Source organism: Cyprinus carpio, chromosome A5 (assembly GCF_018340385.1).
Source record: "Cyprinus carpio isolate SPL01 chromosome A5, ASM1834038v1, whole genome shotgun sequence".
NCBI lineage: Eukaryota > Metazoa > Chordata > Actinopteri > Cypriniformes > Cyprinidae > Cyprinus > Cyprinus carpio.
The window spans coordinates 8,558,488-8,573,852 of record NC_056576.1 but is presented as its reverse complement, the minus strand read 5'-3'; the positions used below and the strand labels follow the sequence as shown (position 1 = coordinate 8,573,852).

The window sequence follows — 15,365 nt, the reverse complement described above, 5'->3', positions numbered from 1 at the left end:
ATTATGAAATATTGGAGAAATAAAATACAAAATACATATATAGTACTTATGTATATGTGTGTGTAATATATTTATATTTTTATCTTTATCTTACAAAATATGTGTGTGTGTGTATATATATATATATATATATATATATATATATATATATATATATATATATATATATATATATACAGTGCTGTGAAAACGTGTTGGCCCCATTCCTTGCATGTTTGTCACACTTTAATGTTTTAGATCATCAAACAAATTTAAATATTAGTCAAAGATAAATAACAAGTGTGTGTGTGTGTGTGTGTGTGTGTGTGTGTAATAGATTACTTTAAATACAGATGTTTAATTAGGTTTTATAGAGAGCAACTGATTGTGTAGTGAGGGAAGAAAATGTTCTTTGTTTTATAAAAATGTTTCTCTCTCTCACCGCTCACTGCAGAAACAGATTGAGTGCAGATTTATGAGAGGAGAAATGACACCATGGCAACCAGTCAACAAAACAAATGATCTGAACAATAGCCCACCTTCACTGTTCAGGCTCCTCGGCTCATTGGATGAGCCGTCCAAAAATGCAGCTCTGCAATTTGTCAAAGTGACTGTCGGTCAAATACAGCCTTCCCTCAGAGCAGGTTAGTCTGGGCCAACAGGAGACACTACTGCACTGATTTGCTTTCTCATATATTTTACTTTAAGGATATCGATCCTGTCTGGCTTGGGAAACCAGAGTGAATCGAATGTGATTTAGTTTGATCAAAGCATTCTCAATATTCATTTTGCAAACATCACAAACTCACGCAATGTATATAGAATGGTAGTGGGCAAAAAAGTGACAAAAGAAAGTATTCTTCCATCAGTGTGTGAAGATGATGGAGATGAAGTTGGAAAAGAAGATGATTTGGGAGGAATCGCAAGCAGGCCGGTCAGCAGACCCAGGAGTCTCTACAGCAGAGGAAGTGTGGATGGCCAAGTGAGTGTCCCTGCTCAGATTTTATGCCGTTTCATATGCTTGTGTGTTAAGAAAACAAATGATGAACATAATCAGGCTCAATGTCATTAATCCAATTAACCAAATTACCAAGTTATTTTTCACATCTATTCAACCAATCAGATTTTATGGTTGGGAAATGAATAGGGTTTGGCCTATGATATTTTAAACACTGGTTGCTGACATTCCAAATCTCTTCGTACGTGTCCAACAATGTGAAAGAGGGGAGTGTGATTGTCATCAGTGTGGTTCATGAACATTTTCAATACAATAAATATGCATGATTCTAGTTGGAAAAATGCAAACTTAATTTTTTAATGCCTAAAGTAAACATAAAATGTACATTTAATGGATGTTTGTTAACCCAACCACAGTCTAGCCACCATTAAAGTGTCTAAATGGTATCAGAAATCTGAATAAAATAATACACTACTGTTCAAAAATTTCAGGTCGATAATTTTCTTTAATGTTTAATATAGCAAGGATGTACTAAACTGTTCAAAAAAATTATATTTAACATAAATGCTGTTCTTTCTATTTATTAAAAAAAGGAGAAACTGGTTTCCACAAACATAAGGTTTGGTGGATGGAGGTGTTGGTTTTTTTTTTTAAGCAGCATGAAAAAATTTGATAATAAGAAATGTTTGTTGTGCAAATCAGCATATTAGAATGATTTTTGAATGATCATGTGACACTGAAGACTGGAGCAATGATGTTATTTTAAATTGTAATAATATTTTCAATATTGCAGTCTTTATTGTATTTTTAATAAAATAAACACAGACTTGGTGACCCCAAGACACTTATTTTAGAAACATTTAAAAAATCCACCAGAAACTCTTTGAAATGTGATTGGCCCCCGATCTGTCCTTTTTTTTTTTTTGCATGTCATTGATTAAAAGTTTTAGGTTTTCACCACTTTTTCTGATGCTCTCACTGCTTGCTTCGCTCCACTGTCAATAATCCCCCGCATGAGCCTGTCGCTCAGCTCCAATAGAGAATGAATTGTAAACACCCGCTCATCTCAGCACCAGTGGGCACATACAGTAATATTGCAACCCCTCATTTTCTGGTATGTCACCAATCAACAAAATACATAAAATAATTAATAAATAGAATAAATTACTCAAAAATATGTTAAATTCCATAACTAAAATTTCTTGTGAACTCAAAGTACTTTTCACCATTCAGAAGTGAAACAGAAATTCAAAATACATTAAATTTTAACTATTAACTAGAGTAACTAGAGAAGCAGAGTTCAGAGCAAAATTTTTCTGAGAGTATCCTCTGCGTTGTTCTGCTCAGAGAGTGTCTAGATCGCCCAGCCAGCATCAAAGCACAAGAATGGCCCATCAGGATGAAGATCATATGAATGAAGAAGACGAGGTGGATGAAGGTGGAGGTATCCATCCAGGTGATGGACAGCAGCAGGATGAAGAGTGTGTCATCAGTGACAAAGATTTTGACACAGACCTGGAACTTGACAGATTTCACAGTGAGAGTTCTTATTAAAAGTGAAAGTGTGACTATGAGCAGAGAGAGAGAGAGAGAGAGAGAGAGAGAGAGAGAGAGAAAGAGTGGGCTGACGGGGAGACGTGGGTGATGCACGTTCTGATAGAGGGTATCAAAGAGCCAAGGGGCACAGAATATGATGTTGCCACTCAACAGGGAATAAAACAGGCAAACGTCCGTGAGTCATACTTGTAATTTCAGACAGGTCTCTCTCCCTCTCTCTCTCTCTCTCTCTCTCATTTTTCACCTGCTTGTTCTGCAGATACCGAAACACCTACACACTCCTCTACATATACATAAATCACGGCTCCAACCATCTCTCACTATCTCTCTGATGGCTGTTTATTCAGCTTATTAGAGATAGCCATCTGCTAGATTAATGCTGTGTGCCTCCGCATAGCTTAATGAATGGCTTGGGAATTTTCCACATTCATGATAATTGCGCATCTCAATGAGAAACAATGATACATAGTTGTCGTATTTGCTTTATAAAGTCACACCAGGTCATCTCATTTGAGCTGCAGAGGTTGCATGTCTGAGTACGGCACACATTGGTTATCTTCTGTATCGACAGCATTGATTAACTGTGCTTGCTAAGGAAAGCTTTCGTTTTTTTGTTTTCACTCATAAGTCATAATGATAATAATAAACCTCTTACCTTCTGTTTTAAATTTTAGTGCGTAACTTGTCTCGTACAGTTTGTGATGCAGACATGAATGGTACCTTCTTGAGATGTTTTATTGCTTTGTAAGCAGTTATTCAATGTTTTCATTTTTTTTGCATTATCTGTATAGATTGAGAAATTAACATAGTATCATGATTGCAGCTGTCAATAACATTTTGCATAATTTATGTACATAAGAGCTGTTTTATCAAACAAAAGAAAAAGAGGTATTCTGATTATGTTTTAGATGAAAGACGAGCATATGACCCTACAGGACAGTCCAGCTACAGAGAGGCTTGTAAGATGCTAAATGTAATTCCAGTTTCCTACTTCCTCCGAAATATGAATCAGAGTGAAGTCAACATGATGCATTATGGGCTGGGCTCACAGGTAACAGCAAAGAAACTGATTTAGCAGAAGACTACAGTTTCAAGGCCACTTAGGACAAGTACTAGAAAAAAAAAAGAAAAAAACAGCTTGAGATTTGACCCAACACATGCATAACAAAAATAATATTAACCTTTAACACCATATTGCACAATAAGAATGAAATTAAAATCTGTCCATTTTACTTTGAGCAGTTCAAGTTTTTGAAAATGATACCGCGATACAGGGCTCGCAAAATCGCTTCCCGATGTCCCGGGGCTATTGTGTTTTCCAGTCGGGCTACCAAAATGCATCTCCACTCTGGGCGGGCTACCATAAGGCCATAAAAAGTTTTAAATACATTAAATGGCGTAAGAAATGTCTTAATTATAATTTCAAGAGATCTTACAGTTGGTGACGGAAAGACAAGAGTCGCACGGCTGGATTAAACTTCAAAAGGCAATGTCATTTAATAAATATGAGTGCTGCACTTTCCACATCAAAACGCAGCGCGGATGTCTTTATTTGAATGTATCTGAAGAGAACCGACTGTCAGAAATGTGCCGTTGCCATTTTTATTTAATTTTACCTATAATTCCTGATAAAGCAGCGTTTATAAGGAGCTGCTTTGTGTACAGCCGTTACTGGGGTAACCGCAATATTTCAGCGCGTAGAGTTGTAAATGAAAAAGAAGTTAATGTGCCTTCTAAAAATCCAAACAATTAAGACAATAATATTTATACGTTTTAAATTGACAATTTATAAGCTTGATTTATCCCTTTTCATAAAAATGGTCTAAAGGCTGAAATGCTGTTGTATAAGATTTTTGTTTTTGTGAAAACCTGTATCTAAACTGTAATATGTTACCATAGACAATTTCCAACACCACTCATACAGTGGTTTTAGTTGTTTTTGCAGATCCATGTAAATGAGTGAATGTTATCATCAGTACATAAAACTATTCAAAAATGCAAAAGAAAAACATTTTCAGTTTCCCCTTAACCATTGTGAATAATGATTAAATTAAAGGGACAGTTCACCCAAAAATGAAAATATGATGTTTATATGCTTACCCCCAGGGCATCCAAGATGTAGGTGACTTTGTTTCTTCAGTAGAACACAAATGAAAATTTTGAACTCAAACCATTGCAGTCAGTCTTATAATGTAAGTGGATGGGAATCACGGCTTTGGGAGTCTAAAAACATACACAAACAAAACCAAATTAAACACTGCTGCTTGTGACAATACATTGATGTATAAAGACACAAAACCATCAGTCTCTGCAAGAAACTGAACTCCTAATTGAGATTGTAGATAGACCAATGGTCTTGTGTCTTTACACAATGTATCGTCACAAGCCGCAATGTTTAATTTGGTTTTGTTTGTATACGTTTTTTTGGACTCCCAAAGCCGTGATTTGGTTTCCCCGCGGGGTGCGAGGATGCGGGACTGTACGAGACTGACCGCGCTGCTGGAATCCAATAGAGCTAGGAATGGGCAGCTGTTGACTTTTACCTCCGCTTCGGGAGCCCCCACGGGTGGGTCACGGTGCACGATACAGCCTGCCAGCCACGTCTGTACACTCCTGGACCACCCTCTGGGGAAATGGCGGCACTCGCTCCCCCACATCCCGGTGTTGGGCCGCATCCGCCAGCTTTACAGCCTCCACGAGCTAGGCAATCATGGCAGGATTCCGCATCCCAACCACCTGCCGGTGGGTCCTCGGAAGAGCCTGGAGGAATCGGTCGAAGACAACACGTTCCGTTACCTGGGCCACTGTGGGATCTCCATCCAACAACCAATGTTGAGCGAGGTGGGATAGTTCGCCCGCCTGGGCTCGGGCAGGGAGGCGGGGTTTGTATTCCCAGTCGTGGAAGTACTGGGCTGCGCAGACCGGAGAAAGCCCCAAGTGGGCCAGGATCTCCCTCTTGAGCTCAGTATAATGGTCCGACATCAAGGACAGTAGGGCGAAGTAGGTTCGTTGCGCCTCACCCGTGAGAAGGGGCCCCAGCAGCCGTGCCCTGTCTTCCCTTTCCCAGTCCTCCTGGGTTGCCATGTTTTCAGACATCTGTAGAAAAGCCTCAACATCATCATGAGCCATCATTTTGGGCAAGAGCTGCATCACTTGTACACAGGGTTCGGATAACCGAATGCATAGCGCTGTGGCCGTACGCAGCGCATCGAGCTCCTGCTCGGTCTGCCCCTGTCAGGCCGCGAGGTGTTCCATGATCTGTTGCTGGTGGATGCTGACCTCCATAAGCCGCTGGAGGATTTCATCCATGTCGGGGAGGAGTGGCCACCTGCAGAGGTGAGACAGAAAAAAAACAAATGGGATGTGAGAGCCAGGAAGATCGCTTGTCGGTGTCACAGGATCATACGACAAGGAGAGCTTGGTTAAAGGCCCCGGAGGGTGGATTTATTAAAGAATATGGGTGTATGTGAACGGTGATGGTGTTCTAGCTCGCTGTAGTCCTCTCGTCATGTCCAGGTGTCTGTGAATCCGTGCCGTGCTCATGGCGGGGCTGACTGGTCATTCAGGGCTTTCTGTAACGGAATAGAGAGAGAGTTTCAAATTTCAATATTTTATTCAGAATACAACATAGATAACATATCAAATGTTTAAACTGAGAAAATGTATCATTTTAAGGGGAAAAATAAGTTGATCTCAAAAAAGTTGGGACAAGGCCATGTTTACCACTGTGTGGCATCCCCTCTTCTTTTTATAACAGTCTGCAAACATCTGGGGACTGAGGAGACAAGTCGCCCAAGTTTAGGAATAGGAATGTTGTCCCATTCTTGTCTAATACAGGCTTCTAGTTGCTCAACTGTCTTAGGTCTTCTTTGTCGCATCTTCCTCTTTATGATGCGCCAAATGTTTTCTATGGGTGAAAGATCTGGAGTGCAGGCTAGCCATTTCAGTACCCGGATCCTTCTTCTACACAGCCATGATGTTGTAATTGATGCAGTATGTGGTCTGGCATTGTCATGTTGAAAAATGCAAGGTCTTCCCTGAAAGAGACGACGTCTGGATGGGAGCATATGTTATTCTAGAACTTGGATATACATTTCAGCATTGATGGTGCCTTTCCAGATGTGTAAGCTGCCCATGCCGCACGCACTCTTGCAATCCCATACCATCAGAGATGCAGGCTTCTGAACTGAGCGCTGATAACAATTTGGGTTGTCCTTGTCCTCTTTAGTCCGGATGACATGGCGTCACAGAACAGTTTTCCACTTTGCCACAGTCCACTTTAAATGAGCCTTGGCCCAGAGAAAATGCCTGCGCTTCTGGATCATGTTTAGATATGGCTTCTTTTTTGACCTATAGAATTTTAGCCGGCAACGGCGAATGGCACGGTGGATTGTGTTCACTAACAATGTTTACTGGAAGTATTCCTGAGCCCATGTTGTGATTTCGATTACAGTAGCATTCCTGTATGTGATGCAGTGCCGTCTAAGGGCCCGAATATCACAGGCATCCAGTATGGTTTTCCGGCCTTGACCCTTACGCACAGAGATTGTTCCAGATTCTCTGAATCTTTGGATGATATTATGCACTGTAGATGATGATAACTTCAAACTCTTTGCAATTTTTTCTCTGAGAAACTCCTTTCTGATATTGCTCCACTATTTTTCGCTGCAGCATTGGGGGAATTGGTGATCCTCTGCCCATCTTGACTTCTAAGAGACCCTGCCAATCCGAGAGGCTCTATTTATTCCCAGTCATGTTGCTAATTGACATAATAAGTTGCAAATTGGTCCTCCAGCTGTTCCTTATATGTACATTTAACTTTTCCGGCCTGTTATTCCTACCTGTCCCAACTTTTTTGGAATGTGTAGCTGAAATCCAAAAAGAGCTAATATTTGGCATGACATTTCAAAATGTCTCACTTTCAACATTTGATATGTTATCTATATTCTATTGTGAATAAAATATAAGTTTATGAGATTTGTAAATTATTTCATTCCTTTTTTACTCACAATTTGTACAGTGTCCCAACTTTTTTGGAATCGGGTTTGTACATCATTCATTGTTTTAAATTGGCACTAAATAGTTTTTCTAGTGTGATTATGTTGATTGGTGGAGATTTTATTGCGGAATCATGGGTAATGTAATTTTTCACTAAGAATTTTGACTGTTAAACATGAATTATTTAATAAGTTGGAATAATATGGACTGATGGCTACAACAAAAGCATATACCATCAATTAACAACTTTATAGCTCACAGAAGGTCTGTAGGTCCATTTTTACTCCCAGAACCTGACTGCTGCATTCTATACGAATAACAAAAGATATGATAAACATAAAAAAAACCTCCCTATGTAACCAAACAAACTCTCTATCTACTTCCTAACCAACAAATACATCCATAATCAAGATGAATCTGCGAGATAACTGGATGGAGGGAATAGGCGGGGCTGCCATTGCTGACATGCTCAAAGAGAATTGTTACATCACAGGTGACTTCCTGCAGTTCCACACAAAACAGTACTGTCTTGTTTTCTTTTGGACTTTTATTTGTGATTCACTAGTAGTCCGAAAGTCTGTTTGATCTTATCTGTGAGACAGTCTTGTCATGTTTTTTTATAGAGGAACATGGGGGTTGGACAAGTCTGGAATCTTTTAGTAAGCAATATCTTGCCAGATGTTTTATGGTAGCATAACAAAGCCAACGTACTGATTTCCATATCAGATTTCCAAACAGGCCCAAATTCCCAGAGACTTCCTTTGGTGGGTTGAAAATGTCTATGCAATGTTAATTCATGCTAGAAACTTGCTAGCAACATTTCAAAACATGCTAGTGTGCTAAATGATACAAGAAACATCCTATCAACATTTTAAAATGCTAACAATGTGTTAAAACATGTTAACATGTTAAGAACATGCTAACAACTTCTTAAATTATTCTAAATTATGTTAAAAGAAGCTAATGTGTTAAATCATGTTAGAAGCATGCTAGTAACTTGCTAAATAATGCTGGAAACATGCTAAAAAATAATAGCAATGTGTTAAATCATGTAAGTAATACTCTTTTTTACTGTGAATGATGACTGTTTCAAGATGGCGGATAAGCCAGCATTTCTGGAATGGTTAAATGTGGCATTTAAATATACATACCCTTACGAAAAAGAAGTTTATTCAAGTGTGCTATTAGTATACTTATTTTAAACTAAAAAATAGGAAAGTATACTTTTAGTTTACTTTTTATGTACTTCTCAGAAATGGGCTTTATGTACTTCTAAGATATATACTTATAATGACAATTAAGTATACTTGACTTATACTTACAAAAAGTCAAAATATACTTGAACTTTACTTAAGTATACTTAAAATAAACTTGAAGTATACTACTTTTTGGTAAGGGTATATATGCTAGCAACATCTTAAAATGCTAACAGTGCGTTAAAACATGCTAAAAGATGCTAATAATGTGCTGAATCTTACAAGAAACATGCTAGAAATGTCTTAAATCATGTTAGAAACATGTTAGCAACATGTTAAAGGATGCTAGCAAAGCATTAAATCATGCTATCAATGTGCTAAATTAAGCTAGCAACATGCTAAAACATGCCAGCTAACCTTTATTTATATTCTGCTGTAAAGCAGCTCTAAAAATACAATAGTGTCATGTTTTTCAGCTGGAGTCAGTTCAGTGTTGATTCAGTTCAGTTCAATGACTGTGTAAAGATCATCAAATATGAAAGAAGATCAATTCAGCTATAAAGCAGCCCTGTAGAAAACAGCGATGTCATCATCCAGCTCAGTTCAGGCTCATCCATGTCTGCTGAAAAAACACTAGAAACCATTACAGAATTTGTAATGGTTTTACTGTTTGTAAGGGGAATTGTATTGATTTTATTGGAAATTTGTGGGTCTATTCTATTGGTGGCTTGATAAAAACCACTAAATGGAACATGTCCCAAAACAAGGTACAGGAAACATTTTTTTAATTGTTTTAATGCTTAATAGGTGATGGTTGGTAATGTTTGTAATAGTATTTGTAGTGGAAACCATTAGAATTTCTGTGATGGTTTTTATTGTTGTTGTTTTATTTTTCGGCAGGGTGCACTCAATTCAATAATATTGCTAAATATTAAGTGTCCACAACTAAGCATGCCAAAGGCAACTTGGGAAGGAACCCAAACTCAATCAGTGACAAAAATGGAGGGAAAAAAACCTGGGAAGAAATCTTTCCTCTGGCCAGACAATTCAACGTGATGTGGTTTAATTCCAGGCTGCATCACAAGTCAGACTGTTTATTATTATGGAGATTGCGATACATCACATGGTGATTCCAGCAATGTGTTATCATGCAAACTACATGATATCAATGTGCTAAATCAGGTTAGCAATATTTTATTGACTTTCTAAGACTTCTCTGTGTAAAACCTTCAAACTTCAAAAGTTATTTTAAAGTACATCAAAGTTTGTCATATCTAATTGTTGCTGTCCTACATTGTGATATCTGAGCACATACAATGAGGTTCAAATATCTAGAGTCTGCTGGTAAGAATGAACTAAATAATATCCATATCAAAACAACATACAACAGTTTCACAGTCCACAGTTTTAATGCACATTTTAGCCATCGTTTTGGTTGATTTGGTGTGGTTTATACGGTTGGTTTTGCAGCACTCCCTCAAGATATGAACTGTAAAACCTATGTTTTTCTTCCCAGCAACACCGGATGGGTGAATACGGAGCCAGCATGTTGTTGGAAACTCTACCCTATTCTCTCTCAACCTCTCTGGGAACCATCTGGACAAGCGAGCGGCCAGACACCTGTCCCCAACTATGATCAGCAACCAAAAACTTCAGCACCTCGACCTGAGTCACAACAGATTCAGAGATAAAGCAGGTGTGAGATGATGTGAAAAGCTGCTGATGAAAGGTTCATGACTTGATTACTGCAGACCTCTGAATAACTTTGCTTTTAGAGGGGCATTTAGTGGTTTTTGAGGCATTTGGCTGCCACGTCTTGAATGGTTACGTGTAACAGTTGGACTGGAAGACTACAGTTTATGGCCACTTAGTAAGACAAGTACTAGAAAAAAACAGCTTGAGATTTGACCCAACATATGCATAACACAAAGAACATTAACCTTTAATGCCATATTGCACAATGGGAATGAAATTAAAATCTGTCCGTTTCACTTACTTTGAGCAGTTCATATACTGAATATACTGATGATTTTATAGCACTACAGAGTATAATAAAAATGTCTAGACACAAATTTGGATAATTTAGTTTCAGTTCACGAAGCAAAAGATAAGTTGCCAAGTGCAGTGACTCTCAGCTGGCAGGGTGCTTAGACAGGAACCATTGGAGAGCTTCATTGCTTTATTAAATTTATGAAACTGAAAAAATAACAGGGCAAAATGTGATGTTTTTTTAATGAAGTAAAAAATATAATTGTACTTATTTTATTGCCAGTACACCGTTAAATGAAACATAAACACATAAATTAAATCTGTGATCTGTCTATATGTGCCTATTGCAATTATAAATAGCTTCATTAATGAAAAAAACAAAAACACATTAGAATGCATTAGAGTAAGGAAAACGCTGGCGTGATTAGCTGCTATTGAATCAGATACTAAATAAGCAGTTACATAATTTTTAAGCAAACAAAGCTTCGGGTGTCATAAATTACGTGCTTTTGGCAAAAACTAATTGATCTGGTACATTGCTTTAATGTGAAATGTGCTGTTTTTTCCTCTTCAAGCGTAACATCACTAGGACCAAATGTGCTGTGAAATCGGAACCCTATTGAACCAAACATGGCGGACAAATTCACCGCAGCAAAAGTGAGAAAGTCACTAAATTTGATGATAAATTTCTGAAATCGGCTGCACTTGGGACATTCTAACACTCTTAACGTGAAAATGCTTAATTGTTTAATATCCAGTGTAATATAAATTAATGTGTACATATTTCTATTTCTGCTGTCAATGAAAAGTTGCTTGAGTTGTATTGATGAGGCTACGTGGACACAGATATTGGTCCAGTGTAATCTACAGAGATTTGGTAAATTGGCTTTTAAACAAACCTTTAACTACAATGTTATTTTTAATACTTTGATAAATGGCCATTTATCAAAGTATTAAAAAAAAATAATATTGTAGTTAAAGGGTCAGTTAAATGGGTCAGTGGTGAAGCCTGCTGATAAAAAACCTTCAAATCCGCTGTTTCCAAACACATCTAAGATTATTCATATCTTTCTGTGGGAATGTATGAAAATGCAATTCTTCAAAATAATGTAGGTTTTTTTTTTTTTTTTTACTTACAACTAAGCTCTCTCCTCAAAACTCAAATCAAAAAATAATTACACTAAAACACAAGTACAATATCTTCATATTTGCAATATCCAGAGGGCATTTAAATCATCAAGAGGAACTCCTCCGTGATGAATGCCAAACATCTCTGTTCATATTACATATGGTGATGGCTTTCTTTTTATAATCATACACTGCTTGCTTACTCTTATTCTGCTGGCACATCTCTGTTCATATTACATATGGTGATGGCTTTCTTTTTATAATCATACACTGCTTGCTTACTCTTGGCAGGCTACCCTGGTGACCATTGCAAATGCAGTCAATAAGGCCTGATACCGTTACGTATATCAAATATGATATTCATTGAGTTTTTTTTTTAAATTTAGCTGAATTTATGAATGTAAAGTTAATTATATATATATATATATATATATATATATATATATATATATATATATATATATATATATATATATATATACATTTTATTTTGTTTTTACTTTTATCAATTGAATGCATCCTTGCTGAATAAAAGTATATCTCTTTTAAATAGTAGTGTACTTCTCCCAGGTTTCCCAAGATTATTGCCATGACAAATAAGTGTATACATTTATATTTTGAGGTTGGTAGACATGGTAGGACACTAACCAAAGCTCAGAACTGGACGTTTGCAGGTTTATCCCCTCGAGGAGTAAAATAGGAATTATCACCACTGCATGCTTGAGTAAGACATTTCACCTCAGGTTACTCCAGAGGGATTGTCTTTCTAATAATAAGCACTTCAAGTTGCTTTGGATAAAAGTTTCAACTAAATCTGTGGCTCCCAACTGGTTTTAGATCAAGGACATCATTATTTTGCTGTAAATACTGGTCAGAAATCATGAGATTCATCACAAAAATATTTTTTTTCTCCCAGATTATTTTGATATATATTTTTCCTGACTATATTATATTATATAATACTATATGTGTAGAAAGAGAGCTGCTCACAAAGGGACCATCATATTTTTCCCCTAATTTACTAGTTAATATCCATTAAATTGTAAGTGGGAGAAACAATAATACACTGAATTAATAACAGTAACTCCCCCATGTTGCTCTTCTCCATCTTTCTCCTTCCCTCAGGGGAAATCCTGGGTGCTGCTATTGCCGAGAACACAGGAATGAAGTCACTCAATCTGGCTTGGAACTGCATTCGAGGAAAAGGAGCCATTGCAATTGCTAAAGGCCTGGAGGTAAGAGGAAAATAAAGCCCATCCTCTGCCAGAGTCATTCACTAGTGCAAGAACTTACTTTGGCCTAACATCCATTGATCAAGTCAGGATTTAACAACCTAAATATAGCAAAATGCTGTTTGGGCCAGCATCCTACACAGTAAAAGGGGTCTTATCATGAGGAATCAAAATGCACCGATGCAATTCTAATGCAAACAAATTATAAGCGGGCCTCAGTGTGGGAAAAAATAAATAAGTAATTTAAAAAATATATTCTGAAGCACTTATAGTCTGCACATATGCTACTGTAGTCATTCTGTTGGATTTGATTTTTAAGGAAATAACTTCTTGCGGACCCTGGATTTGTCGTTCAACGGCCTGGGCAAAGAAGGAGCCATGGCTCTAGAGGAAGCACTCAAAAACAACAATACACTGGAGGATCTGAACATCAGGTACTGTTATAACAGTATATGTTATACTGTAACTGTATTTATAGAAAACAGGATATGCATCACCTATGAGTCAATGTTTTGAAGGCCCACCTCACCTATTCTTTTCTGCGTGTACACAGTCCTTGATTTATTGCTGTAATTATGAGATGGTAGACAGCTGAAATTGTTCAACATTTGTCTGCTAAATTAGTTTGAATGTTCACAATTCGCATTTATTCATGATTTATTTACAGTGGTGAAATCAGCAAACACCAGACTTTGCAAACAGTTGATAAACTGACAGCTAGAATAAAAGTACCTCAAATACTTGCTTAAAATACGTTTTTCTTTGTCTGCAGCAATAGTCGCATACCGCTCGAAGGAGCCATCCATTTTGCGTTGGGCCTCAAAGTAAACACGACTCTACGAATTCTCAAAGTACTAAAGATTAAAATGGTAACAACAGGGAATTGTTGAAGCAAGCATGGCTTTTTCAGCTTAGACTTTCAAGTTTGGGTCACGAGAGATTTATGGCATTTCTATCTTCATGACCAATTTTGTTGGTTTTCCGTGTGATCCAGATGTCTAGGAACCCAATGCAGTCAGCGGGATGCTTCACCATTTTAAAATCAGTTCAAGCAAACCCAGAAACTGCAGTAGAGTTCTTAGACTTCTCTGTGAGTGAATCTTTCCCATTCATGTCTCATATTTCCTTGTCCTTACTGGTTTTGCGTATGTCTAACCTCAGTTTCTTGTAGGATATTTGCGTGGACCAAGAATTTGAAGCCTTATTCAAAAGCACCAAAGAAACCCTCCCAAACTTCCAAGTGAAGCATGGTGGAAAACTTAATGCAGTGCTTAAAAAGAGCTGAGCTGAACACATTCTGGACAATCCAATTGTAATCGTGTAGGCTTGTAGAACTGCAAATGTATTTCTAAACTTGCATAATAAAACCGAGACTCTAAACTGATTTGAATCTCGCTCCACACTCCTCCACATGGTAAATTGGATCAAGTCATGGTTGATGGATCACGGTTTCCGGCGTTAAGGGAACAACAGTTCGGTAGAATAATGTTTAGCAAAAGATTTGATGACATTAGTGACCATAGACTTTGAAATATTACTTACAAAATGGGAGGATGAGATGATGTGTGAAGCAAGCCGAATTGATCTAATTACTTTATACTACACTACCATTTAAAAGTTTGGGGTAGGTAAGATTTTTTTTTTATGTTTTCAAAAGAAGTCTCTAATGCATTTATTTGATCACCAATTCAGTAAATATTATAAAATATTATTACAATTTAAAATAACTGTTTTCTATTTGAGTATATTTTAAAATGTGATTTATTCCTGTGATGCAAAGCTGAATTTTCAGCATCATTACTCCAGTCTTCAGTGCCACATGATCCTTCAGAAATCATTCTAATATTATTTTAAATAATTATATAAAAAAAAAACATTATTATGTTGAAAACAGTTGTGCTGCTTCATTTTTGTGTGGAAACCATGATATACATTTGATAAAGTTCAAAAGTCAAAAGCCTTGGTTTGAGATAGAAATCTATAAAAGTATTAATACATGTATTTATTTATTTCACTTAAAAATATAATTTGGGGTTTTTATACACCCTGCTGAGAAACCAGCTAAGACCAACAAACCAGCTGGTTTAATATATATTTATTTATTATTATTTTATTTTTTAGCTGGATACTACAGTCATGGCCAAAAGTTTTGGCCAGTGACATAAATTCTGTGTTTTGCAAAGTTTGCTGCTTAGGCTGTTGTGGTGTTCATTCACATTGTTTCTAGATTGTTGTGTAAGAGTGATGCATTTTAAATAATTGCTAAAAGCCTAATTGGCCAAAAAATTTACTTCACACACAAACACACACACACACACAACACACACA

The 15,365-nt window shown here is 37.0% G+C and overlaps 1 protein-coding gene across 1 annotated transcript; it reads left to right on the top strand.

Moving 5' to 3' along the window:
- Window positions 1-442: 442 nt before the first annotated feature.
- LOC122142403 (leucine-rich repeat-containing protein 74B-like) lies at window positions 443-14,718 on the top strand. Its single transcript, XM_042752923.1, is given in 12 exon segments — window positions 443-961; window positions 2,285-2,474; window positions 3,403-3,545; window positions 7,853-7,985; window positions 8,657-8,670; window positions 10,205-10,241; window positions 10,244-10,384; window positions 12,931-13,040; window positions 13,356-13,471; window positions 13,810-13,906; window positions 14,032-14,127; window positions 14,209-14,718. Coding segments are annotated over 12 exon segments (1,350 nt in total). The 5' UTR covers window positions 443-802; the 3' UTR covers window positions 14,323-14,718.
- The last annotated feature ends 647 nt before the right edge of the window (window positions 14,719-15,365 follow it).